The sequence below is a fragment of the Dipodomys merriami genome, unplaced genomic scaffold (genome assembly GCF_024711535.1).
Source record: "Dipodomys merriami isolate MVZ:Mamm:240054 unplaced genomic scaffold, mDipMer1.0.p SCAF_120, whole genome shotgun sequence".
NCBI classification, from domain to species: domain Eukaryota; kingdom Metazoa; phylum Chordata; class Mammalia; order Rodentia; family Heteromyidae; genus Dipodomys; species Dipodomys merriami.
Window position 1 is genome coordinate 355,087 of NW_027202494.1, and position 26,893 is coordinate 381,979.

The 26,893-nt window shown below is 55.3% G+C and overlaps 1 protein-coding gene across 1 annotated transcript in view; it reads left to right on the forward strand.

The window, feature by feature from the left end:
* Nucleotides 1-317: 317 nt before the first annotated feature.
* Nucleotides 318-26,893, forward strand: part of LOC138823509 (zinc finger CCHC domain-containing protein 14-like) — a 56,163-nt gene continuing 29,587 nt past the window's right edge. The window contains exon 1 of the mRNA XM_070016874.1: nucleotides 318-926. Within this exon, the coding sequence (XP_069872975.1) occupies nucleotides 318-926 (609 nt within the window). The remainder of the gene's footprint in view (nucleotides 927-26,893) is intronic.

Sequence of the window (26,893 nt, forward strand, 5' to 3'; positions counted from 1 at the left end):
CCGCCGCCGCCGCCGCCGCGCACCGGCCGCCGCCGGGGACGGGCGCGGGCAGGGAGCCTCCCCGTGAGCGGGGGGCCCGAGGCCGCTCGCCGCCCCCGGCCGCCCCGGGCCCGGCCGCCCCGGCGCCCCCCGGCCCGCGCGCGCCCGCCCGCCGGCCCCCCGCGGGGGGCTCGCCCGGCCCGCGCGCGCCCGGCCCGCGCCCGCGCCCGCGCCCGGCCTCGCCCGGCGCCCGCCCCGGCCCGCGCGCCCCCGGCGCGGCCCCCGGCCGCCCCCGCGCGGCCCCCGGGCCCGGGGCGGGGCGTGGCGCGGGCGGCAGCATGGTGGAGAAGCGCGGCCCGCTGCAGAGGGACGGCGTGTACCGCTGGTTCTCGGAGCTGCCGTCGCCGCAGCGCGTGGAGTTCCTGTGCGGCCTGCTGGACCTGTGCATCCCGCTGGAGCTGCGCTTCCTCGGCTCCTGCCTGGAGGACCTGGCGCGCAAGGACTACCACTCGCTGCGCGACTCGGAGATCAAGGCCAACAACCCGGCCGACCTGGGCAGCCTCACCAACCTCACGGACGAGGTGGTGCGCAGCAAGCTGCTGGTGTCGCTGGCGCTGCTGGGCTCGGAGCAGCGCGAGGCGGCGGGCGTGCTCTACCGCACGCTCACGCACATCGACTCCATCATCCACAACTACGGGCTGCAGCTCAACGAGGGCCGCACGGGCGATGAGTTCCTGCTGCTCTTCACCATGGCCTCCAACCACCCGGCCTTCAGCTTCCATCAGAAGCAGGTGCTGCGCCAGGAGCTCACGCAGATCCAGAGCAGCCTGAGCGGCGGCGGCGGCGGCGGCGGCGGAGGCGGCGGCGGCGGAGGCGGAGGCGGCGGCGGAGGGGGGCCCGGGGGGCCCGGGGGCAAGAGCGCGCCCACCTGCCCGGCCTGCCACAAGGTGCGTCAGTGCCCCGCGCCTGCGGTGCGGTGGGGAGCGGGGAGGGGCGGGCGCGCTGCCTGGCACCCGGACCCCCCACCCCCCGCCTGAAATCTGCACCCAGACCGGCACCCCAAGCCCTAACTCCGTCCGGACCCACATCCCACCGCCCAAGTCCCAGGCCCCTGTCCCGAGTTCCCACCTCAGCCCTGCCCCCCTCCCAGTCCTCAGGCCCCTGTCCCGAGTTCCCACCTCAGCCCTGCCCCCCTCCTAGTCCTCAGGCCCCTGTCCCGAGTTCCCACCTCAGCCCTGCCCCCCTCCCAGTCCCCAGTCTAGGCCCACACGAGACCTTAAGTCTACAGTTTAAGCATTCCCCCCCACCCCCCCACCCCCATCCCCTACTGGAGACCTGTATCCAGAATGCACGGTTTACACCCCAGTCTCCCTTCCATCTCCCAGCCCAATCAGCCCTGCACACCTCATCCTGACCCCAAGCTTCCACTCACTCTCAAGTCTGTGCTGGTCCTCTGGCCCCTTCCTCGGGCTCGTGGGGTGGGCTGGAGGGAGGATATCCCTGGTCAGGGTTCCTGGCCCCTTTGTATGTCCTGTTTCCTACCTGGGCTGAAACTCGGAGAGGCCTTTGTCCTCCCAGCCAGCCACTTGATGACGGATGACAGTTAAACATTGGGCCACCTGGGTTTTTCCAGGTCTTGTGTTTAGAAAAGGAAGGGTCTGCCTCCGGGCAGTTGGGAGGGCATCAGAACGTGCGTGGAGGAGGAGGCAGGCCTGTCCCCGCCACCAGCCTGCCCCACGTGTGTGCAGGCTAGTACAGGTGTGCACAGGTGTATCTATGCGTGTGTATGTGTCAGTGAGTGTGTTAAGAGCTTGGCTATCGTACTGACAGAATGGCTAGCGCCTCAGTGCCGCCTGCTCCTCAGTTACCAGTTACCCTGGTGACCCACCTTCCCTGAGACAGCCCAGCCAGGCCCACCAGCCCTGTACCCGGTTAGGGAGCATCTTCTGTCTGTCTGGGGTTAGAGAGCACCTTCCGTCTGTCTGGGGTTAGGGAGCACCTTCTGTCGGTCTGGGGTTATGGAGTACCTTCTGTCTGTCTGGGGTTAGGGAGCATGCCTCTGTCTCTCAAAGGTTTGTGTCTTCACATTTTTTTGGTCAGTCATGGGGCCTGAACTCTGGGCCTGGGCACTGCCCCTCCACTCTTCAGCTGAAGGCTAGTGCTCTACCACTTGAGCCTCAGCCCCACTTCTGGCTTTTTCTGCGTATGTGGTGCTGAGGAATCGAATCCAGGGCCTCATGCATGCAAGGCAAGTGTTCTACCACTGAGCCACCTTCCCAGCTCCTCCTTCACAATTTTTAACAGCCTTCTGGAGCCCAGCCCCAAAGGTTTGCATTAGAGAAAAGTCCTTCTCTGCCCGTGTGTGGTTTCTTTGGAAAGTAGAGTATGGTTGAACTCACTTCAAGCCTGAGAATCATTTTTTCCCAGCCATTCCCTAGTGCCTCCGTGCAGTGTCTTTGGGCTCTTTGAACTTTAAACTTTGCCTTTATGGAATGGCTGGAAAAATTCAGTTAGCTAGTGGTGAGGTTTGTTGTTGCTTTTGAATCTTTGGACCTTGGATTGTGGCCTTTTCTTTTTCTTCTTTTTCTTTTTTCTTTTGGTCTGTCATGGGGATTGAACTCAGGGCCTGGGCACAGTCCCTTTTGCTCAAGGTTTAAGCCACAGCTCCACTTCAGTTATCTGGTGGTTAGTTGGAGATCAGAGGAATCTCAAGTCAGTTAGCTGGTGGTTAGTTAGAGATTAGAGGAGTCTCACTTCAGTTAGCTGGTGGTTAGTTAGAGATCAGAGGAGTCTCACAGACTTTCCTGTTTGTGCTGGCTTTGAACTGCAATCCTCAGAGCTCAGCCTCCTGAGCAGCTAGGATTACAGGTGTGAGCCATTGGCAACTGGCTGGCTTTTCTTTTTAATATCTCTAAAAAAAACCCCTATATTCTTTTTTTTTAAGTTGAAATCTTGTCTTTTTGGTGATATTTATCTCTGGTTTTTGTAAACTCATTTCTCTCCTAGAGTCTCTGTCTTGTGTTGGTCAAAGAAATCCTGTTTGAGCTGTCAAGTGGAAAAGCCAGGCTCTCTTTGAGGTGGTCAGCCCTGTCAGCTCTGGAATGACCCTAGAGTCCTGGTCACTTGGGGCCAGTTCGTGTGCTGTTAGTGTGTTCCAGCTTCTTGCATCTGCACCCAATATCAGGGTATTCAGATGCCTGGTTTCATGCAGAAGATGGCTGTGATTGTCCCTGAAGGGCAGTGAATTGAATCTAGAGTAAAAATTTCCTGTGCTGAGCACATGCTAGACAAAGTACTTTGCCACTACACATTTCCAGCTCCTCAGCCTTCTGTAAGAGAGCCTTTCTGTCTAGATGAAACCCTCTCTTGGCTCTGGGCACTGAATTTACCAGCTGCGTGACCTTGGCTAGAGGGCCCCCCCCACCCCCCGCCGTGTCTCCCTGTCCCCTTGAGGACGTTGTCCATCCTGTGACCTGTAGAGGATTCTGTAAGTGACAAGCACCAAGCCCAGTAGGGAGCCCTGATTGCTTCTTCCTCTTCTATATCCTCTCATTTCTTTTTTTTTGTCAGTCATGGGGCTTGAACTCTGGTCCTGGGCGCTATCCCTAAGCTCTTCAGTTCAAGGCTAGAGCTGTACCACTTGAGCCACAGAGCCCACTTCTGGCTTTTCCTGTGTATGTGGTGCTGAGGAATCAAACCCAGGGCCTCATGCATGTGAGGCAAACACTCTACCACTGAGCCACCTTCCCAGCCCATCCTCTCATTTCTAAAGTTAATTTTTAGGCCAGGCCCAATTTTTAGGTGGCCCAAGCTTGTAATCCTAGCTACTCCTAAGTAGGAGGATGAGATCTGAGGATCGTGGTTTGAAGCCAGTCCAAGCAGGAAAGCCCAAGAGACTTACCTCCAATAAACCACCAGAAAACTGGAAGTGGTGATGTGGCTCAAATGGTAGAGTGCCAACTTTGAGCAAAGTAAATCCCAGAGACAGTGTCCAGGCTCTTGAGTTCAAGCCCCAGGATACCTCATCCTCCCCCAAAATTAAATAAAACAAGGATTTTCTAAGGCAAATCATGTCTCTATCTTTGAAAAACACCAATTGCCTAAGCAAGCTCAAAAAGCTCAAGACACAACCCAACAGCTCACAGAAAGAATGCAAAGAGAGCTTTAGCACACTGCTTGCTTGCTTGCTTGCTTGTTTTTTTTTTTTTTTTTTTTTTTGGTTGGTTGTGCTCAAAGTTGGCACTTTTCCACTTAAGCCACAGTTCCACTCCTGACTCTTTGTTGGTTAATTGGAGATCAGAGTCCCATGGACTTTTCTGCCTGGGGATGGTTTCAAACCATGATCCTCAGATCTTAGTCTCCCAAGTTAGCGTAGGCTTATAGGTGTGAGCCACTGGTGCCTGGCTGTTTTTATTTTTCCTATATTTTCTGAAGTTCTCATTATTTGCTTGGTTCCTCAAGCCTTCAATGTGATATTATTTTAAAATTGTTGTTCTGGGGAGTACTAGGAGTCTATTTATTTATTTATTTATTTGGGTCCAGTTGTGGGGCCTGAACTCTGGGTCTGGGCGCTGTCCCTCAGCTCTTCAGCTCTAGGCTAGCACTCTACCACTTGAGCCACAGTGCCACTTCCGGCTTTTTTCTTTTTGCTTATGTGGTGCCGATGAATCGAACCCAGGGCCTCATGCATTGCAAGGCAAGCGCTCTACCACTGAGCCACCTTCCCAGCCCAGTACTAGAAGTTTAGAAGCATGGAGTGTATTAAGTAGTTTATTTTCAGGAAGGAAAAAGTTCTCAGTAGCTGTCCAACAGGAGACACCTTTAGAGTTTGCCCAGTTGCTGCCCTGCTGGTTGTCCCTTACCCAAGAATAGGAATGGTCTGTGAAGGTACAGACCACTCACTGCCCCCAGCCTTGCCGTGGGTGAAAGTTGGCCTTGGACTTACTGTCTTTATGTTATTTTCAGACACAAAGACATGTTTGAGCTGGAGTCATTTGTGCCTCAAGTTTTCTAGCAAATATGAAGACCAGAGTTCAAATCCCAGTAACACCAAGAAAACCCAAGAAAATGCCATAGTTTTTGAAGCAGTTTTTTTGCAGCAGAAATATGCTTTTGGGGGTTGGGAGTGTAGCTCAAGTGGCAGAGCCACTGGCAAGTAAAGGTTCAATTCTCAGTTGCTCAGAAGACCCTGGCTGGCCGGGTGTGGTGGTGCACTTGGGAGCTTGGTTAGGAGGCTGTCCAGTTCAGGGCCGGCCGGCCTACACAGTGAACCCTTCTCCAAAGCCACACATACACACGGTGTGTCGTGGTTTCTCGGGCTGGTGACAGTGTGCGCTGATGGAAGAGGTTGCTCTCCCGCATGGGTCCTGAGGCACTGGTGGTGGCACATTTCTACCCAGGCGCCCATCACTGCTGTTTCAATCTCCAACACAGAAACCCCCCCAGCACCTGTGAGCAGTCCTCTTGGATTCCACCATCTGAAAACCACCCATTGTCTGTCCTTTGTTGTCATTTATACATGTGGGGTCACACCGTGTAACCCTTCCGCGCCTGGCTTCTCCATGTGGCACCGCTTTTAAGGAGCCTGGGTCAGCCTTTTACTCTTTGCTCTTTTCCTCTTTCTTTCTTTCTTTCTTTCTTTCTTTCTTTCTTTCTTTCTTTCTTTCTTTCTTTCTTTTTTTCTTTTTCTGTCTGTCTGTCTGTCTTGGGGCTCGTACTCTGGGCCTGGGCGCTGTCCCTCAGCTCTTCAGCTCAAGGTGAGCACTCTGTCATGCTCTACCACTTGAGCCACAGCGCCACTTCCAGTTTTCTGGGGTTCATTGGCAATAAGAGTCTCATGAAGGTGGCTCAGTGGTAGAATGCTTGCCTTGCATGCCTGAGGCCCTGGGTTCGATTCCTCAGCACCACATAAGCAAAAAGAAAAAAGCCGGAAGTGGTGCTGTGGCTCAAGTGGTAGAGTGGTAGCCTTGAGCTGAAGAGCTGAGGGACAGCGCCCAGGCCCAGAGTTCAGGCCCCATGATTGGACCCCCCCCCCAAAAAAAAAAAAAAAAAAAGTCTCATGGACTTCCCTGCCCAGGCTGGCTCTGAACTTCGATGCTCAGATCTCGGCCTCCTGAATAGCTAGGATGACAGGTGTGAGCCACCGGGGTCCGGCCAGCCTTTCACTCTTTCTGGCTAAGCAGTATTCCCTTGTGTGGGCAGACCATACTCTGTTTACTGCTCCTCAGTGGGTAGACTTTGAGTGGGTCTGTATGCTCAGTTCTGGATGTTCCTTCATGGCAAACTCCTTTACACTAACACTCAGCAAGTAGGCCTTGAAACACTGAACATGGCTGTGTGGTGAGGGGCTTTGTTCCTGAGATGGGCTTCCTCTTGGTGTGTTGCTAGGCGGACCTTGCAGCCTGCCCCGAGCCTCTCCCCTGTGGTGGCCCTGGCAGGGCACGGTGCCGTAGACACAGCCTCAGGGCAGGTGTTTGCGGGCCTCCCAGCCCAGGTGTGTGGGAGTAGGGCCTGGCACTCACCCTGTTCTGGCAGCCTCCAGGTGGGACTGATGTTAGCAGAACTCCTTCAAAACGGTGCGGTGGAAGGAGGTGCTGCTGTGGTAGTCTTCCCCTGGGTGCATGTCTTGTGGTATCTTGTGGAGCTGTTCTGTGTTTTACACCAGGCTGGCCTAGTGGTGAGCACTATAGAAAATGTGGGTTTAAACACGTTCCATGACTGAATCTGCGAACAGCCTCTTGTCAAAGGCAGACAGCAGTTTACACTTCCTAAGTTATTGGAAATAATTGTAGCGCAAAGGTGAGGAATTGGGGGCTGGGAAGTTGGCTCAGTGGTAGAGCGCTTGCCTTGCATACCTGAGGCCCTGGGTTCGATTCCTCAGCACCACATAAGCAAAAGGAAAACACCCGGAAGTGGTGCTGTGGCTCAAGTGGTGGAGTGCTAGCCTTGAGCTGAAGAGCTGAAGGACAGCGCCCAGGCCCAGAGTTCAGGCCCCACGACCGGACCCCCCCAAAAAAAAAATAAGGTGAGGAATGGTGTGTCCTGAGGTTACTCTAACTGTGCTTGCTCCATGTAGCTGAAAGCCAGGCAGCATCCTGAAAGGCAGACTTGCCTGCGGCAGCCGTGGCCACTACCAGTGGCTCAAGAGTAATGAGGACCCCAGGCTCTGTTTGTCTCGAGCTTGAACATTTGTTCCCTGGGCAGCTGGGAGCCAGGCCCAGCTGCTGCACTCTGCATTGAGTCTGGCATGTTGTATACACAGCTGGAGCGTTACTCCACAGCCAGGAACACCTAACCCATAGTGGGTGTCTTTCTTTTTTGGGGGGTGGGGTGGAGGAGGCAGTTTTTATAGGATTAAATGATGTCCTGTTTTCTTTTTTTTTTTTTTTTTTCTTCTTTTTTTTGTAGTTGTGGGGCCAGAACTCTGGGCCTGGGTGGGACACTTCTGGCTTTTTCTGCTTTTGTGGTGCTGAGGAATTGAACCCAGGGCCTCATGCATACAAGGCAAGCACTGTACCATGGAGCCCTTCCCGGTCCCTGACGTCCCATTTTCATAGTGACGTCCTGATGCGGGCACTTGAACTCCTTTGAACGCAGTTGTGTTGTGCTCCAGGTGGCACCTCCATTTACAGCAGCCATGCCTTCAGTTAGAGGGGCCCCGCCAGACACCACACGCTGGCATGGACTGGGCGGTACTTCCCTGGCTGGCCTTGACCCTTATATTAAAGCAAGGCTGTTTCTTTTACACCAGCCTCTTCTCGTTGGCCTCGCTCAGCTGGGCAGAGCCTTGCATGGCAGGCTGGGTGCTGTGGAGTAGAAGCGGCAGGTTTGCCGCATGTCTCTGTCCACGCGAGTTGGCAGGTGATTGGGCTGAATGCCACCATCCTGTGCAGCCCCGGCTGGCCGCGGGGGCTGAAGCCACAGTCCCTGGCCTTCGTTCCTCCTGTTTTCACTCTGTGCCTGTGCCGTGCAACAGCCTTCCTTTTGAGTCCATAGCATCTTTGGAACATGGATTTTTTTTTTTTTTTTTGACAAATTTGAATCCAAATCTTACCACTTCAGGAAAGCTGTGAGGAGGTGGTGCCCTGCAGGCTGTGTGTTGAGCTGATGGCTGCCAGCTCCTTCAGGACTGGTTAGAGCACAGTAAGTTTTTGGTTACGTCTGGGAGAAATAATTTCTACTAGTTTAGTAGCAGAATTCGGTCTCAGAGAAAGACCTGGCCCCTTGTGGACATGGCAGCCGCCTGCGCTTGCACTGCTGTGGGAACGGCTGCTGGTGGCAGGGGATGAAGGAGCGAGGCTGTTCCACAGAAGGGCGTTTGCACGCTTTTCCTGGTTGTGGTGGAGACGTTGCTTCTAAGAAATGATGATGGGGGCTAGGAAGGTGGCCCAGTGGTAGAGCGCTTGCCTTGCATGCCTGAGGCCCTGGGTTCGATTCCTCAGCACCACATAAGCAAAAAGAAAAAAGCCAGAAATGGCGCTGTGGCTCAAGTGGTAGAGCGCTAGCCTTGAGCTGAAGAGCTGAGGGACAGCGTCCAGGCCCAGAGTACAGGCCCCACGACCGGACCCCCCACCAAAAAAAAAAGAAATGATGATGACCAAGAATGCCGGCCAGGCAAATGGTTGGTGCTTCTGCTTTGAGCCAGGCTGGGAAGTTTGATGTTCTAATTGCAGGTCAGGTCCACAGCTCCATGTCCAGGGCAGGGCAGGAGAGCGGCCCGCGGCCCGCCGGCCTAGCCTGGCCTGGGGTCTGGAGCCATTTGTAGGCCCTGGAGTCCCGTGCCTTTGAGCAGTCTTGTCCAGACCAGTACCTGCCACTCAGTTCTCTCCCCACGTTTCCTCTGTGGGAGGCTGGCTTCTGTCGTTCTCTCCTGTGTGTCTCCAGGGACATGTTGAGGTCAGATGCCCCAGCTTTGCCATGAGCCTGCAAACATGTTTGTGCCTGGGCGCTGTCCCCCAGCTCTTCAGCTGTAGACCAGTGCTCTACCACTTGAGATTCAGCCCCACTTCCGGCTTTTTCTGCTTATGTGGTGCTGAGGAATGGAACCCAGGGCCTTATGCATGCGAGGCAAGCGCTCTACCACTGAGCCACCTTCCCAGGGCTATGCTTGTGCTTCTCATGGGCTTTTTTTTTTTTTGTCGGTCGTGGGGCTTGAACTCTGGGCCTGGGCGCTGTCCCTCAGCTCTTCAGCTCAAGGCGAGCGCTCTACCACTTGAGCTACAGCGCCACTTCCGGTTTTCTGGTGGTTTTATTGGAGATAGGAGTCTCACGGTCTTTCCTGCCTGGGCTTTCCTGAACCGCGATCCTCAGATCTCAGCCTCCTGAGTAGCTAGGATTACAGGCGTGAGCCACCAGCGCCCGGCTCTCATGGGCTTTTATTTGGTTTGTCGTGGAGCTTGAACTCAGGGCCTGGACGCTGTCCCTGAGCTCTTTTGCCTCAGACTGATACTGTACCACCTGAGCCACAGCACCACTTCTGGTTTTCTGGTGGTTCATTGAAAACAAGAGTCTCACAGACTTTGCCAGCTGGGCTGGCTTTGAACCTTGACCCTCAGATCTCAGCCTCCTGAGTAGCTAGGATGACAGGTGTGAGCTTGTTTTTGTTTGTTTAATTAAAGCCAACGGGCTTTTAAACCAAGCCTAACCCTTGCCTCGGCCGCGTCCGCCTCTCCTGGCCATTCCGGTCATGGCCGCCTGCCCTGCACAGGCTCTGCGTGCTTCCTGGAGACGCTTCCTGTGTGTGTAAATACATGTTTACCTGTTGCTTTAATACGTGCAAACAGGTCTGTCTCGTCACCCTGCCGGTGACCCTGGTGCAGTTGCTCGCGTCACGCCTGCTTCTCTCGGGCTCGCACCTGAGTTATTTCCAGCTCCTGTTACATCCCTGTAACCTCTGACCTCTCCTAAGTATAGTACTAGGGTTTGAACTCAGTGCCTCATGCTTGCTAGGCAGGTACTCTACCACTTGAGTCACACCCCCAGTTCTTTTTGAGTTAGTCATTTTTCAGGTTAGAGTCTTGAGTTTTTGGTCTAGGGGTAGCCTCGGATTGTGATCCTCCTATTAATGTGTTCTGTATAGCTGGGATGATAACGGTGTAACACCAGGTCCAGCTTGTTGATTGAGATGAGCTTTGGTAACTTTTTGCCCAGATTTCTGTAAATCTTGTACTTCTTGTCCTCTGCTTCTCAGGTAGTTTCTTAAAGATTTTAGCCAGGCACCAGTGGCTCACCCCTGTAATCCTGGCTACTCAGGAGGCTGAGATAGATCTTGGGATTATAGTTTGAAGCCAACCCAAGCAAAAAAGTTCCCTTGAGGCTCTAATCTACAGTCAGCCACTCAAACACCGGAAGTGGAGCTGTGGCTCCAAGTGGTAGAGCACTAGCTTTGAGCAAAAAAGAGCTGAGGGACAGCACCCAAGCTCTGAGTTCAAGCCCCATGAAAAAGCACAACCAAAAAAGAAAGATTTTTAAATGGATAATGCAATCAGATGCAAGAAGTTACAAAAGCACAGAAAGATTTTGGGCGATAGGTGCTCGTCTGACCCAGAACGTCCTCAGGGCCAAGTAGTACTCTGTTCCTTTACCCTGCTGCCGCAGCTCTCATTTTTTCACCTCAAAAACAAGTTCTTACCTGGTATGGTGTACATGCCTGCCGTCCCAACATTTGGGAGACTTAGGCAGAAGAGTCTTGAGCTTTTTTTGGGTCCGGTCATGGGTCCTGAACTTTGGGCCTGGGCGCTGTCCCTCAGCTCTTCAGCTCAAGGCTAGCGCTCTACCACTTGAGCCACAGCCGCCACTTCCGGCTTTTTAAATTTTTGCTTATGTGGTGCTGAGGGATCGAACCCAGGGCCTCATGCATGCAAGGCAAGCGCTCTACCACTGAGCCACCTTCCCAGCTCAAGAGTCTTGAGTTTGAAGCCAGCCTGAGCTACATGCGTAAGAACTTTTTTTTTTTTTTTTTGGGTCCGGTTGTGGGGCCTGAACTCTGGGCCTGGGCGCTGTCCCTCAGATCTTCAGCTCAAGGCTAGGGCTCTACCATTAGAGCCACAGCGCCACTTCCGGCTTTTTTCTTTTTGCTTATGTGGTGCTGAGGAATCGAACCCAGGGCCTCTTGCATGCAAGGCAAGCGCTCTACCACTGAGCCACCTTCCCAGCCCCAAGAACTTTCTTAAAATGCAACACAAATGAAGCACAAGGTTTGTGGCCTCTCCACAGTCCTTCTGACCTTCTTTGCAGATAGCACCCGCGCAGTTCTCTTTAGACCTTTTCCAGAGGTAGAATAGGAGGCGTGTGTCTTCCTCCACACGTCTTTCCCCTGGTTCTGTTCTGGCAGTCTGTTGTGTCTTGCAGCAGGTGTGTGTCAGTTGGACTGGAGCTTTCTCTCTCACGTCCTGTCATGAGGACACCCTGTATGAAGGTGTGCCTGATTGGTCCTGTGGGTGGACCCTTGTCCCCATCTCACTGTGACAGCAGGACCCTGTCATTTATATTACACACCACGAGCATGGTGCCTACGTACACAAACGGTGGCAGTGATCTTTCACTTTGTGTGTGTGTGTGTCTGTCGGTCGACAGTCTTGGGTCTTGAACTCTGAGCCTGGGTGCTGTCCCTCAGCTCTTCAGCTCAAGGTGAGTGCTCTACCACTTGAGCCACAGTGCCACTTCCAGTTTTCTGGTGGTTTATTGGAGATAAGAGTCTCAAGGACTTTTCCTATCTGGACTGGCTTTGAACCATAGTCCTTGGATCTCAGCCTCCTGAGTAGCTAGGATTACAGGTGTGAGCCACCAGTGCCTGGCTTCTGTTTAGTTTTTTGAAGAACCTCCAAAGTGCCTTTTAAAGTGGTACACTAGTTTATCTTCCCAACAGCTGTTATAATAGGGTTCCTTTGCTCTTCACCCCCATTCTCACTATAGATTCATGAGGATTAAGGAAAAAAAACCAAACTCCAAGCTGGGCACCAGTGGCTCACACCTGTAATCCCAGCTACTTAGGAGGCCGAGATCTGAGGATCATGATTTGAAGCCAGCCTGGGCTGGCTTAGAAAAAGCCAGGAATGGTGCTGTGGCCACAGTGCTCAGATCTCAGCTCTTGAGTAGCTGGGATTATAGGCATGAGCCACCGGTGCCCGGCTGACCTTCACTTCTTGGTAGGCACTTAGGCTGTCTGTAGGTTGCGTGCAGGAAATAGAGCAGGGCAGTTACCTCCCACACCGCAGCAGGAGCCTGGGGCCTGTGATGAGTGATGAGTGTTTTTTCAGGTTGAATGTTCTGTTTTTTTTTTTTTTTGGTCGGTCGTGGGTCTTGAACTCTGGGCCTGGGCGCTGTCCCTCAGCTCTTCAGCTCAAGGCTAGTGCTTTACCACTTGAGCCACCACTTTCGGTTTTCTGAGTGGTTTATTGGAGATAAGGGTCTCACAGACTTTCCTGCCAGAGTTGGCTTTGAACTGCAATCTTCAGATCTCAGCCTCCTCTGAGTAGCTAGGATTACAGGTGTGAGCCACTGGCGCCTGACTAGGTTGAATGTTCTTACAGATGACCCACTTCGTTGATGTTGGGGATACCTCATAGATCCTGCTCTCTTGTTCTGGATTGTTGCTCTTTATGTTTTGGAAGTTCCTTGTTTAGGTCAACTACGGTGGAGATTGGAAGGATTGATTCCAGGAAGGGTTCACCAGCTTGGGCAGGAAGTTAGTGAGGCACCCTAACAAGCCAGGAGTGGTCGTGTGCCTGATGAACCAGCCGCCTGAGAGGCAAGACAGGAATCATGAGGACTCATTCCCTGTGCTGGGCCCTAAGTTCAGCCCCTGGTACCCAGAGGAGGGAGAGAGGGTGAGGGAGAGAACATAAACTTCCTTAAGTGTCAAAGATACTGTCTTGAACTGGGATTAAGTACTTGTTTTCTGTTTTTTAATCTTGTCTTTTGACTTTGCTGCACATTGTTTTACATTTTTAAAAATTATTTGTTTTACTTTATTATGATAAAGATGCTGTACAGAGGGATTACAGTTACACGCGTCAGTAATAAGCACATTTCTTTAGTTCCTACAGTGTCTTCTGTTGCCTCTCTCTCCCAGGCCCTCCCTCTTTTTTTTTTGGTCATCCGAGTGTTTTTGGTATGGCTTCTGATTTTTTTTCTTTTTGGCATAAGTAGAAGTTCATTATATATTACTTAGCCGAGCATCAGTGGCTCACACTGTAATCCCAGCTACTCAGGAGGCTGAGATCTGAGGATCATGTTTGAAGCCATCCCCAGGCAGGAAAGACTCTTACTGTCAATTAACCACCAGAAGCTAGAAGTGGAGCTGTGGTTCACTATCCTTGAGCAGAAAAGCTTAGGGACAGTGCCCAGCCCCTGTGTTCTGGCTCCAGGACTGGCACAAAACAAAGCAACACAAAGCATCTATGTTACACACGTTACACACTGTAGGCATTCTCCTACTCATACATGTTTCACATAACATGCATTTCACATAACGTGGCACTGTTGTACTGATGTTGCACGCACAGTGTTATCTGGCCTGGATCGCGCGTTGGTCCCAGGTCTTGGGGCCTGCTAGCCTGTCTCTCCTTGCGTCAGTGCTCCTCTCCGGAATGGTGTTGGGAAGGTGCTCCCAGTCTTCTCCGAGTGGCTGCACTTCCCAGAGTCGGGTTTGCAGTTGCACGCCCTCTGCCGCCTCTGTGTATTCCCTCATCGCCCTCCGCCTTCCTTCAGTGGCACTCACCCTGGAGAGTGCTCCGCTCCCTGGCTCCTGCTTCTTGGGTTCTCATGTCCTAGTCCTCTTTGTCCCAGCCTGTGTCCTGTGTGACCCTGGGGTTCTTGGCATTTCTGTCATGGGATACACTGGGATGCGGAGACTGTCTTCCAGCCCTGCCGTGGGCAGGCTTGGTGAGGGTGCGCAGCCAGTGGAGGAGAGCACTTGGGACGGGTGCGCTTCGTGGCCGCCTGGCGATAGCATGGAAGCCAGCTCTGTCCCATCTGTGGCTGGGGGCTGTTTCTCTCCTGTGTTTTGTAGATCTGTGTTCTTCTTAATTGTCTTTGACTGACCTGCCCAAGTTTTGTTTTTTTTTCTGTTGGTCATGGGGCCTGAACTCTGGGCCTGGGCGCTGTCGCTCAGCTCTTCAGCTCAAGGCTAGCGCTCTACCACTTCAGCCATAGCGCCACTTTTGCTTTTTCTGCTTAAGTGGTGCTGAGGAATCAAACCCAGGACCTCATGCATGCAAGGCAAGCACTCTACCACTGAGCCACCTTCCCAGCCCTACCCAAGCTTTTATTGGGAGAAACCGTGGTAGGCCTGTCCCCGGGGCCTGAGGCGGGCTGAATGGGGGCAGTCACCCAGCACTGGCATCCTTGGTAGAGCTGTCCTCCGTGGTCTCAGTAGGGATGGGGTCATTTCTTTAGAGTAGCTGTTGTGAAAGAAGTGTGAACTGTGTTCCTTTAATGCTCACACCCCTTAGCCTGCGATGATCTGCACACTGTGGTGTGCTGTTGAGTGGAAGTAACCCCACAGCAATCCCAGTGGAGGGGTGCAGCAGTCGCCAGACTCGCGATGAATGATAAGGGCGCTCTGTGGAACCATCTCCAAGTTATTGATAACGCTGGATCACTAGAACGATTGTATGCAGGCCTTGTGCTGACTCACCGTGAGCCTAATTACAATGTGTACGTAGAACTGCTGCAGCTGGTTCAAGGAGGTGATTTGGTTTATGGAATCAGAAGCAGCCCGTCCCTCATCATTTTGGGCCTTTTAATAAGATTCAAAAGAGCTAGGGGGTGGGGGCGGGACAGGAAAGCTAGAGGAGCCTGCGGGTGGCTGGTAGACGCAGACAGTGTGCCTGGAGTGCGGCACTCTTGGGAGGGCCGCGGACGTAGACAGTGTGCCTGGAGTGCGGCACTCTTGGGAGGGCCGCGCTGTGGGGACGCGGCGGGCAGCGCCTCACCCGGCTTGCCCGGCGGCGCTTTCGGCGTGAGCCACCACACCAGCCCCTTCGGTTGGTTATTTTTAAGGAAGACTCTCGCTCTATGTCTAGCCCGTGCTCCTCCTTATGTGGGTTTTCCCATGTTTCTGGGCTGACGGGTGCCCACCACTGTACCAAGCCACTGATTGAGCTGGAGTCTCACAAAATTTTATGCTTGGGCTGGCCTTGAACTGTGACTCCATCCCTGATGCCCAAATAGGATTACAGGCGTGGGCTGTGACGGCTGGTGGGGCTTGAGGTCAAGAGTGTGCACCATTAGCAGATGAACTGGGAGGATTCAGCTCATCAGTGCACACAATGTGCTGGGTGCTGTCCCTCAGCTCTTCAGCTCCTAACGCTCTATCACTTGAACCACAGCGTCACTTCCAGTTTTCTGGTGGTTTTTTGGAGATAAGCGTCTCACGGACTTTCCTGTCCGGGCTGGCTTTGAACTGCGACCCCCAAATCTCAGCCTCCTGAGTAGCTGGGATGACAGGCCTGAGCCACCAGCGCCCGGCTCCACTTAATATCTATCACACAGATCCCTGAAGCTTTGCTCATTTTTTCTTCTCAAATCTCTCTCTCTCTCTCTCTCTTTCTCTCTGTATCTGACTCTGTCTGACTGTGTGTGGAGTGTGTGTGGTATATGTGTTCCGTGGGACTCTTTATACAGATACATCTTTAAGTCCTGTAAGGTGCCAAACCGTCTGGTAGATAGTTTAGTTCAGGAAATCGTATCTTCTTGAGTGCTGCTGCAGGTGCTGAGTGCTCGTGCTGGCCAACGCTAACCACGGCTTGCGGCTAGAGGCCTCTGCTCTCTTGGTGGGGCTGGTACTTGATCCCTGTGGTCGAGGGCCAGGCTTGTCCTTGGGCTCCTGTGAGCCCTGCATTTCGTTCTTTCCTAGCGAGTCCCGTGCTGCTGCTCTCTGACTCCCAGCTGTGCTCTCTGGCCGTGCTTGCTGCTCTGCTTGTGTTGTGCTCACTGTCTTGGAGCCTGTGTCCCGGAGGGGTCACGAGTGCCACAGCGTAGTCTGTAGCAGGTGGACTCTCGTCAAGTGTGGGGACACTGCCGTTGCCGCATCAAGTGTGGGGTCCTGCTGCTGTGTCAGTGTGGGGATCCAGCCGTGCCGCATCAAGTGTGGGGTCCCATTGCCACGTGAAGTGTGGGGACACTGCCACTGCCGCGTGAAGTGTGGGGTCCTGCTGCTGTGTCAGTGTGGGGATCCAGCCGTGCCGCATCAAGTGTGGGGTCCCATTGCCACGTGAAGTGTGGGGACACTGCCACTGCCGCATCAAGTGTGGGGTCCCATTGCCGCGTGAAATGTGGGGTTCCAGCCGCTGCCGCGGTCTGCTGGAGTTCCACCAGGATGCAGCCTGGCTTTAAGCCCCAGGACTCTGCAGGCTCCCTTTATACCTGGACTGCCCCTCCTCTGCCAGGCACCGAGCACCACCGCTGACTGCCCGCCAAGTGCTCATCCTGCCCAGAAGCAGACCCCTCTAGTTTGGGCTTGCGCTTGGTCTTTCAGTCGGCTGCTTTTGTATCTGTAAGTGGCCGCTCCCGTGCCAGCCGGGTGTAAGAGGCTACTCTAGTGCTGGCTGGCTGGGAGCGGCACCGCTGCTTTTGTAATCCACATGTTGTGCTGCAGACGCACCCTGCATCTAGCAGGGCTGCTGGTCTCTGGGGAGAAGGTGTTGTGTGAAGCCGAGGTGACCCAGGCCTTGAGATCAGAGGGTCCATCGGCAGGGTGGTAAACTGCCTGGCCTGTGTGGGCACTGAAGAGAGAGGGGTCAGCTCTGTGGGTAAACCTGCAGGGGTGGAGCGCGGATGTAAGGGTTGCATAGATGAGGGTCTAGCGGGAGGAGGATTGGAACTGCGTGTCGTGCGTGGCTGGCTGAGCCCTCCCTGGTCCATTCCTTCCATACATGTCCAGAGCCGTGGCCTCTGAGTGAGCAGCTTTGCTGGTTCCCACCAGCTGCCAGGGACAAGTGGCGTGGGGCCATGGCTCCTCCCGCTGGCCTCGGTTAGCTTCCTTCCTTCCACCTTGGATGGCCGTAGTCTGGCCCTGAGGTTAGACACTGGCTGGGCTGAGGATGCTCTCCCCAGGCCCACGGATCTTCATCTTCATTTTCCAGTGGCCCATTGCAGGCATTCAGGTCTTGGATTAGGAATCAAATCGTCAGGATAATTTATTTACTAGGATGATTCCAGTTTATCACAGAGAACACTGGTCTGTCTGAGCCAGGTGCAGTGGCTGAGGACCTGCGGCAGGGCCGTGGAGGTGAGGGGGGAGGCTTGAGCTCAGGCCAGTCTGGCCAGCCAGCGTAGCAAGACCCTTTTGTAAACAAGAAGCAGGAAAGTAATACGCCCACTGTGAAAGTTCATAGTCCTTCATGCAAAAGCTTTCACGATGATGCCCTGTACCAACAGCCAGTCTCCTACCTGCTGCCCTAAGGTTAGCGCCAGGGGCTGCCTCCCACTGCCGGCGCGGTGCAGCGGGTCCCTGCAGCTTGTAGCCCACTGCTAGCCTTTGATACCCTGTGGCTGCTGAGAGGGCTGTGGTGTGAGCTTGGGCTTTCTGTCAGGCAGGGGGCCTTTGGTTCTTGCTAGGACAGGCCTTCATTCCTGCATGGCTGAGCCTTTTTTTTTTTTTTTTTTTTTGTCTGTCGTGGGGCTTGAACTTTGGGCTTGGGCGCTGTCCCTGTGCTCTTCAGTTCAAGGTGAGCGCTCTACCACTTGAGCCACAGCGCCACTTCCGGTTTTCTAGTGATTTATTGGAGGTAAGAGTCTCGAGGACTCTCCTGCCCGGGCTGGCTTTGAGCCGCGATCCTCAGATCTCAGCCTCCTGTGTCGCTAGGATGACAGGTGTGATCCACCGGCGCCCGGCTTGGCTGAGCCCTGTGACCACTGCCTGTGTTCCCTTGCCATCCCTGCCATCCCTGCTGACACGGGTCTGTCTGTAGCAGCTGTAGTGCTTCTTCCCAGCCTGCAGCTCAGATGCGAGTTCTTGCTGAAGGATGGTGCTCTGAGCAGAGCCTTTCCTGTGCACTGGCCCTGCTGCTGACAGGCCCCGTTGCTGAGCCAGCCACGGTGGGGCTAAGGGAGGCAGAGAAGGGGAGGGGCGGGCTCCTCTGGAGGCGCAGCTGGTGGGTCTGGGTCTTCCCTGGAACCGCGTACCTCCAGGGCATGGTGTGTCACTGCAGTCCCATTCCCTAGCTTACTCAGACTCTCCCCAGTCTGTGCAAATACTGTATTGCATGTTATACAAAGCTTTTCTTTTCGTGAGAGCAGTCATGGAAAGTGAGCCGTGGAACAGAGGGGGTCGGCCCTGGCTGTCCCATCGCCTGCACGGGGCACAGCAGAGCGGGCCGGGAGAGGAGCGGAGCGGAGCGTCCTCGCCCAGCCCTCTGCATGCCTCAACCTTCACACCTGGAACACCAAAGACTGGGTCGGTGAGGAGGAAGCTGTCGGGCTGCTGTGCGTAGCCACCGTGCGCGGGCTGCTGCTGTGGTCTGCGACGTCTCGGCACTCCGTAGAGCCAACTCTAGCAAGCCTCTGAGGATCTGTGGAGGTGGGCAGGGGTGGGAGGAGCTGGCTGCCGCCCTGGGGAGCCCTAGCTCCTGTGCCTTGATGTGCAGCAGCCATGCTCTCCTCTCCTCTCCTCTTCTCTCTCCTCTCCCCTCCCCTGCCCTCCTCTCTTTCTTTATGCAAGGAGGAGTGCTTAGAGTAAGAAATAGTGAACGGAATGTTTTTATGTGCATTTTTTTTTTTTTTTTTGGTTAGCATTGGCTTGCACTTGGCCAAAGTCAGCAAATAGCTTTCACTAATAAGCTATCTCTTCTTGTTCAGAGTATAGAGACGTATAATGACTATGTTAGTGAAACGCTTGCACATCACTTTTTAATTTTGAGCATGGGTTTGTTGTGTAGTAGGTTCTCTTTTTCTTTTTGTGTTGCTTAGAAGTGTTTAGCAGATGTCCCTGCTTCCTGCACAGCCGCGGCTGCTTGGGCAGGAGATTGACATCAGAGGTCTGTTGGCCAGACTTGGTATAGTGGCAGGCAGTGGAGTCCATGTGTGCCAGAGGCGCCGGCTGGCCATAGCTTCTCTGTGCCTAATTCCAGCCCTGCCCATGCGTTTGGTGGCTGTGCCTCCTGCCAGTCAGGCCTCGGCTTCAGGCAGCTTCAGACCATTGGTCTGGGCTGTCCACCTCTCAGTTCCAGGGAAGTTGTCCTCTCCCCTTAGGAACAGGCCTCCGGGGTCTTGACGAAGCTTTCTCCACCGCTGCTGCTGCTCCCAGGGTAGCGCTGGCTTGTGTGGGTAGACGGTAGAGGCGCACTGAAGGGGGAGAGCAGATACGTTGTACTTTTCCGTTTCATTCATAACTTGTAGGAATTAATTTATACTTAGACTTAATCTTTAGCTTTTTCTAAATTCTAAAAGTAGTGACGGGCTGGGAAGGTGGCTCAGTGGTAGAGCGCTTGCCTTGCATGCTTGAGGCCCTGGGTTCGATTCCTCAGCACCACGTAAGCAGGAAAAAAAAAAGCTGGAAGTGGCGCTGTGGCTCAAGTGCTTTAGCGCTAGCCTTGAGCTGAAGAGCTGAGGGACAGCGCCCAGGCCCAGAGTTCAGGCCCCATGACCGGACCCAAAAAAAAATAAAAAATAAAAGTAGTGACTGTTCTATGTCTCCTCGAGAGAAGTGCTGCTGATACTGGGTGTGTTTTCCCTTGTCCTTTTCAGGGCCTGTCTGTGTTGGCATGCACTCTCCCCTTTTCACCTGTCTGTGAGCATCTCCATGCCTTTGTCTCTGGAGTTGTTTCTAGAAGACGGGTCCTGTCCAGTCAGGTATAAACATGCATCGTGAGCGTCGGCACACCGTGGGGTGTGCGCCTTCGCTCCACCCGGGCGGCAGTGTGCCGGTGCCGTGAGTCTCCCTGTGCACCACGGGCCAGCTGCGGCTCCGGCATCCCCACCTTCAGGTCAGAGCACAGGGAGAAGCAGAAGTTTCTGTCTGCCTTGTTGCTACCGCAGCAGTTGCACGCCTGTCAGCAGGACGGCACACGGCAGCCTCAGCCGGAGCCACCGCCTGCAACACCGAGCCGCTGATTCTTAAGCTTCGTCACTGCACTTCAGACGTGAAATGCTAGTTTTAGAACTGATTGCCTGTGGTCTGACAGTTGTCATCCTAGCTACTTAGGAGGCTTGAGATCTGAGGATCATAGTTCAAAATCCGCCCAAGGGGACTGAGACCATGAGACTCTTACCTCCAGTTAACCGGCAAAAAGCTGGAAGTGGAGCTGTAGCTCAAAGCAGGAGGCCCTGAGGTTGAGCCCCAGAGCTGGTCTCATGTGCGCGGGCATGCTTGCATGCGTGTACGCGCACCCCCCTCTCCCCCGAGAATAGATTACTTGTCATGTCAGAGCCTATTTTTTGTGTGAAGGAAAAGGTCCCTGGCTCCAGCACAGGGTGTGCAGCCCCAGATGGCTGCCTGGCCGGCCGGGGGTCGGGGGGGGGGTGGGAGGGGAGGGGAGGGGGAGCAGGGCAGAGAGTTCTTGCTGGCTTGCTGAGGTCCCCTTGCAGGAGCGCTTGCGCTTAGACTTTGTTTCCGTGACAGCACCTGTGTCGACTGAACGCCCTTCTGGCCCCAGTGGTCACAGCCATGAGGTGCCCGCACATGATGCTCTGAGGGCCCTGGGGGTAGATGCCATTATCTCCATCTCACCGGGAGGAGGCCGAGGCCGAGCGGGTGACATCTTCAGACCTGTATCCCTCAGCCAGCAAGGAGCTGGTCCTGTCTGAGTTGTCCTAGTGGTAGCCCTGCGTGTCCTGTGCCCCTTGATTCATCCACTCCGCCTCTGGTTGAAGGACAAGTAGCCACACTGCATTCTGTTCCCCACTGAACCGACTGCATGGCCTTGAAGAAAACATGAGGAGCTAGCACTTGGGCTTTCTTATCTTTGCTATGGAGACAGTAAGATCTGTGTGTGGGACGGGGACTGCAGGGGTCACAGTCAGGGTGCACGCCCAGAGGCTGCTGTCCTGCTGCTGTGTGTCCTTCATGGCCTCTTCAGTCTTCGTCTGGCTGTTTAAACTCATGCCTTAGAGTCCCTTCAGCTTCGACCGCCAGGCGTCCTCGCCCCTTCTGCTTGGCTAGTCCCTGCCTTAATGCTGTTCCGAGTTTTATCGTCGCAGACAGTGCTGTTCTGAGCAGCTTGGTGTGTGTATCATTTGTGAGGTGTGGGGTCTGAGGGCAGAGCCAGAACTGTAGATGCCACGAGTCACGGCATCAGCGTTGTTCTTTCCCAGGTGATTCTGCAGGGGTCCCCTCCACAGAGCCATTGCCTGCCCCCATGTCCTTTCCCATTCCTGCCCTCACTACGGATGACTCATTTCTGCTTGGTACAGCCAGGCCTGCTGCCTAAACTAGCAGCTGTCACTTTTCCAGGATTGGCATAAACCTCTTTGGGTTACGTAGCACACGCTTGCCTGCTTGGGCATTTCTGGTCTTCAGAAAGATGGGGCCGGGTCTGCTCTGCGTCCTCAGAAAGATGGGGCCGGGTCTGCCCTGGGTCCTCAGAAAGATGGGGCCGGGTCTGCCCTGGGTCCTCAGAAAGATGGGGCCGGGTCTGCCCTGGGTCCTCAGAAAGATGGGGCCGGGTCTGCCCTGCGTCCTCAGAAAGATGGGGCCGGGTCTGCCCTGGGTCCTCAGAAAGATGGGGCCGGGTCTGCTTTGCGTCCTCAGAAAGATGGGGCCGGGTCTGCCCTGCGTCCTCAGAAAGATGGGGCTGGGTCTGCCCTGGGTCCTCAGAAAGATGGGGCCGGGTCTGCCCTGGGTCCTCAGAAAGATGGGGCTGGGTCTGCTCTGCGTCCTCAGCGGGGCTGTCTTCACACCTGTCCATTGGGCCTTGGTGTGAGGAGGTTAGTGTCTGGGGCCTCCTGCAGTGGGGAACACCCTTGTCAGCTGGCCACAGTGGTCCTGAGCCTGTGCCCTGGGCAGGGCTGCTCCGTCTCTGCGCACTGCATGTTGGCGCTGCCCTGGTCTCCACGACCACCAGTAGAATTTCCTCCCTACGATGTACCCAAAATGTCTGAAGAGAGGGCCAGCTGTCCCCTGGAGGTCAGCAGGCTTCTCCTTGAGAAGCTCCAGGCCGGAGGGCAGTGGGAAGTAAGAGCGTGTGCCTGGGAGGACAGGGTGAGGGGCTGTGGGCTGAGCTGCGGGGCTTGGGCCTGATGCCTGCTGCCGCCAGGGGTGGGCACTGTTGGGGGCCAGGAGCGGGCGGCGAGGCCTGGACAGTCCTAGTGGGGCGAGCTAAGGGGGGGCCAGGAGAAGGGCAGATGCTGGCCGCTGCCCACCGAAGTTATTGCGGCTGCCAGACTCCAAGCAGCAAGGCTAGGGCGGCCCTGGGCGAGCCCACAGGACCGCAGGACGGGGCCCAGCCGTGCTCCCGCTTTGTTCCCACCCAGGGGCTCGAGGCCATGGGGGTGGGGATCACACCAGGCCCCTCTCGCCATTAGGAGAGCAGACAGCCCCTCCACAATATGGCAGTCTCAGTGAGTGCCACCGGCAGTCACAGGTGTGCGACAGGTTCACATTTCACACGCAGCACTACTGTGAAGTGGCCTTACACTTGACTTCTGAGTGTGTTGGAAAAGCCAGCAAACTAATGGTCCCCAGCTGGAAATCAAACGTGGGTGGCCGGGGGGAGGGGGGGAGAAGGAGGGGGGGCGGGGGCAGGCAGTCCTGGGGCCGGAACTCAGGAACTCAGGGCTGGGCGCTGTCCCTGAGCTTCTTTGCTGTAAGGTTAGCACTCTGCCACTTGGACCACAGCTTTACTTTGGCTTTTTTGGTAGCTTAGTGAAGATGAGAGTCTCATGGACTTCGTTGGCTTCAAACCACTATCCTCTGATCTCAGCCTCCTGAGTAAGCTATGGTTACAGGTGTGAGCCACTAGCACCTGGCTGGAATCAGTTTTTAAAAGCTTAACTTCTAGGCCTGGGTACTGGCTGGAGCACCTGCCTAGCAGTGGCGTGAAGCCTTGAGCTCAGACCCCAGTGCTACCAAGTAAATAATAAATTCTTGGAAGTTCGGCCTGTGAGTCCTAAGATGTATCTTAAACACACACCGTTTTTCTCTCTTTAATGCTTGTTTTAAACTGTGCCTGTACCGGCACAGCCTGTAGCTTTTCTGCCCAAGGCTAGCACTCTTACCACCCAGACCACAATCCCACTAGGCCTTTTGGTGGTTAATTGGAGATAGAGTCTCAGGGACTGCCTTGCCCTGTCTGGATTTGAAATTTATAATTTAGTATTTTGGTTGCCGGGTAATAAACGCAAGGCCCTGTGCATTCTAGGCACGCACTCTACCACTGAGCTACACCCAGCTCACACGCGTTTACTTTATCTAGAGATGGCGTCTCACCGTTTGCTCAGGTGGGCCTGGAACCTTGCATCTCAGCCTCCTGGGCTGCTGGGGCTGTTGGTCCCAGGCACCACTCCCCGCTGCTGTTCAGGTTTCTAGAGATCCACACGGCTGTGCGTGTTCATATCATTTGCCGTGGGAGAAGCAGATTGGAAAGAACACTTACTGTCTGAGAATATAAATCATGTCTCTGGTGCTTAATTTTAAAATTAAAAAATAAAAAAGGTGGATACTAGTGGGTCACGCCTGTAATCCTAGCTCTTTGGAGGCTGAGATCGGAGCACAGGGACAGCGCACAAGACTCCAGTGAACCCCTGAAAAGCTGGAAGTTAAACATACACTTTAGAGAAGCCTGCATGTTAGGTTCATCAGGTTTCCTGAATGAGGAAAACCTTTTTAAACAGTGTCAACGTCTGGGACAGCAAGTGCTGTCACTGTGCCTCATCCTGTGGGCGCCGGGCCTGGGGGGCGCCGGGCCTGGGGGGGGCTTTGGGTAGGCGCCGGGCCTCGGGTGGGCCTTGGGTGGGTGCCGGGCCTTGGGTGGGCCTTGGTTGGGTGCCGGGCCTTGGGTGGGTGCCGGGCCTTGGGTGGGTGCCGGGCCTTGGGTGGGCCTTGGGTGGGCCTTGGGTGGGCCTCGGGTGGGCCTTGGGTGGGCCTCGGGTGGGCCTTGGGTGGGTGCCGGGCCTCACTGGGCCTTGGGTGGGTGCCGGGCCTTGGGTGGGTGCCGGGCCTTGGGTGGGCCTTGGGTGGGCCTTGGGTGGGCCTCGGGTGGGCCTTGGGTGGGTGCCGGGCCTCACTGGGCCTTGGGTGGGTGCCGGGCCTTGGGTGGGTGCCGGGCCTTGGGTGGGCCTTGGGTGGGCCTTGGGTGGGCCTTGGGTGGGTGCCGGGCCTTGGGTGGGCCTCGGGTGGGTGCTGGGCCTTGCTGGGCCTCACTGGGCCTTGGGTTGGCCTCGGGTGGGTGCTGGGCCTTACTGGGCCTTGCTAGGCCTTGCTGGGCCTTGCTGGGCCTTGGGTTGGCCTCAGGTGGGTGCTGGGCCTTGCTGGGCCTCGCTGGGCCTTGGGTGGGTGCCGGGTCTTGGGTGGGTGCTGGGCCTTGCTGGGCCTCGCTGGGCCTTGGGTGGGCCTCGCTGGGCTTCAGGTGGGCCTTCGGTGGGCCTCGCCGGGCCCAGGGGTGGGCACCGGGCCTTGCTGGGCCTCAGGTGGGCCTCGGGTGGGTGCCAAGCCTCACTGGGCCTCTGGTGGGTGCCAGGCCTTTGGGTGGGCCTCGCTGGGCCTCCGGCCTCAGGTGAACGCCCGGCTCCAGCTTGCATGCCGCCTGAGCTGCTCTGAGCGCATCACCTCCCCTGCAGGGCTGTGGTCCCTCGGTCTGAATGTCCACACAGAGGTGAACTCCCCTGCTCCCCTCATGTCTCTCCTACCAGAGCCGTGCGCCCCCGGCTGTTCCAACAAGGCCAGTATCATGGCGGCCCAGGGTGCTAGGTGGCGGTGTGTTGGCCTTGGCCCAGCCCAGGCCTGGATGAGCACTGGTTTGGGACTTGACTCCGTACCAGAGCAGCTGTGACCTCCAGGAGTTGGGCAGCAGGAGAGCACCCCAGTTGTGCATCAGGCAGGGACCGAAGGGAACTTTGGTGGGGGCAGGAGGCGGGGCCCTGGGGCTCAGGCCTCCCTCCCCAGACTCCACGTTCCCAAGCAGTGCTGCTCTGGCAGGCCAGCACTGTGTCAGCCTGGATTAATTTGCAGGAAGTTTACTTGTACTCATCGGATGTGCCATGTAAGTTGGATTGCTCTTTATTGTACACATCCCTTCAAGCCAGCATGTGGCAGGCATTGTTCTAAGAGCAGGAGAGTCTGCTGTGAATAGGAAACAACAACCTCCACCCCCCCCCCAAAATGCGCTGTTGAGCATGGAGAAGTCTCGCTGAGATGGTGGCAGTTGTGTTGAGAGGAGGACACCGTCTGAGCTGGCCATGCAGGTGAAGGGCAGCTAGTGGCAAGCAGAGAATCTGATGTTCACCTGGGAAGAAGGCAAGGAGCCGCAGGAGAGAGTGAAGGAGCCGGGGAAGCCCAGGAGGTGGGCCGCCTCCGCTGGCCTGTTCTCTGGTGCGCAGCTGCGGAAGGCGACTTTTGGTCCTGATGGGCCTGGCTCCTCTCAGTCAGTGAGTGTCGGGAGCGAGCTCTGCGGTGAGCGTGAGTCAGAGCATCTGAGTCACGTGGACCAATTTCCCTGACCAAAAATAACCCAAAACAGCATTTCTGGGAAGCTCCCGGGAGGCAGCTTCGAATGTAAACAAGGAGCAGAGTGGAGATAAAGGCTGCCTGGAAAAAGTGAACATTTGGGAGACCAAGAGAATTGCTTTGGGAGACAGTACTGAAGAAAGCAAGTGCATCGTTTTAGAGTTAGAATTCTAGAGCCTTTTCTTTCTGCCTGTGTGTTGGATGCTGCGTGTGTGTTTCAGTTGGGGAACTTGCCTTTTCCCTGGGCACAGAGCTGTGGCTTAGGACTGCAGCCTGCAGCCCTTCCTGTCCATGTGTAGGAAGTTCTTCCTGTAGTCTTTCAGGCCTGTGATCCTCCCTGGGACCAGCAAGACCTTTCCAAGCCTGCACTTAGGTGCACCTTGTGTCCAGTCTGGCCACCAATTAAGCCACACGAAGAAAACAAGAAATACAGGGCAGGGCACAGGTGGCTCACGCCTGTAATCCTTTCTATTCAGGAGGCTGAGATCTGAGGATCACCATTTGAAGCCAGCCTGGGCATGAAAGTCCTTGAGACTCTTTTTTTTTTTTTTTTTTTTTTTTGGCCGGTCATGGGGTCTGAACTCTGGGTCTGGGCGCTGTCTCTCAGCTCTTCAGCTCAAGGCTAGCGCTCTACCACTGGAGCCACAGCGCCACTTCGGGCTTTTTCTGTTTATGTGGTGCTGAGGAATCGAACCCAGGGCCTCATGCATGCAAGGCATGCACTCTACCGCTGGCTGAGCTACCTTCCCAGCCCCTTTGAGACTCTTCAATAAACTACTCAGAAAAATCTGGAAGTGGTGCTGTGGCTCAAGTGATAGAGAGCGCTTGCCTTGAGCACAAAGAGGATCAGGGACAGTACCCAGGCCCCGGGACTGGGTGGCGGGGGCGGGGGGAGGAAAGAGGGGGAAAGCGAATGAGAGCAAGATGAGTTACTGCCCACTTGCAGAACTCCTGACTGGGTATGTGGACACTGGTGAATATCCCCTCCTTGGAGCCTTGGGGCTCCTCTGTGGAGAGGGGCTTGGGGCCAGGGGCCAGTCCAAGTGTGGGTCTGTGGTCAGAGTGCACCTTTGCCTGGCTTTGCCCCTGAGGTCTGGGATTGGGAGCTGGTTTTCCTTTGTGCTGGGGGCGGGGTATGCCAGGAACTTCTCCACTAGCTGTCATGCTGGTCTCTTGGTCAAGACAGCCTGTGGCCTGCCATTTTGATTCTACCTCAGAGTAGGTCAGGGTGTCTAGAGGATTGTGAGCTGGGACCCAGGACCCCTGTTGCTGGCTTGGTGTGATTGAAAGGCTTCTACTACCTTACTGCTT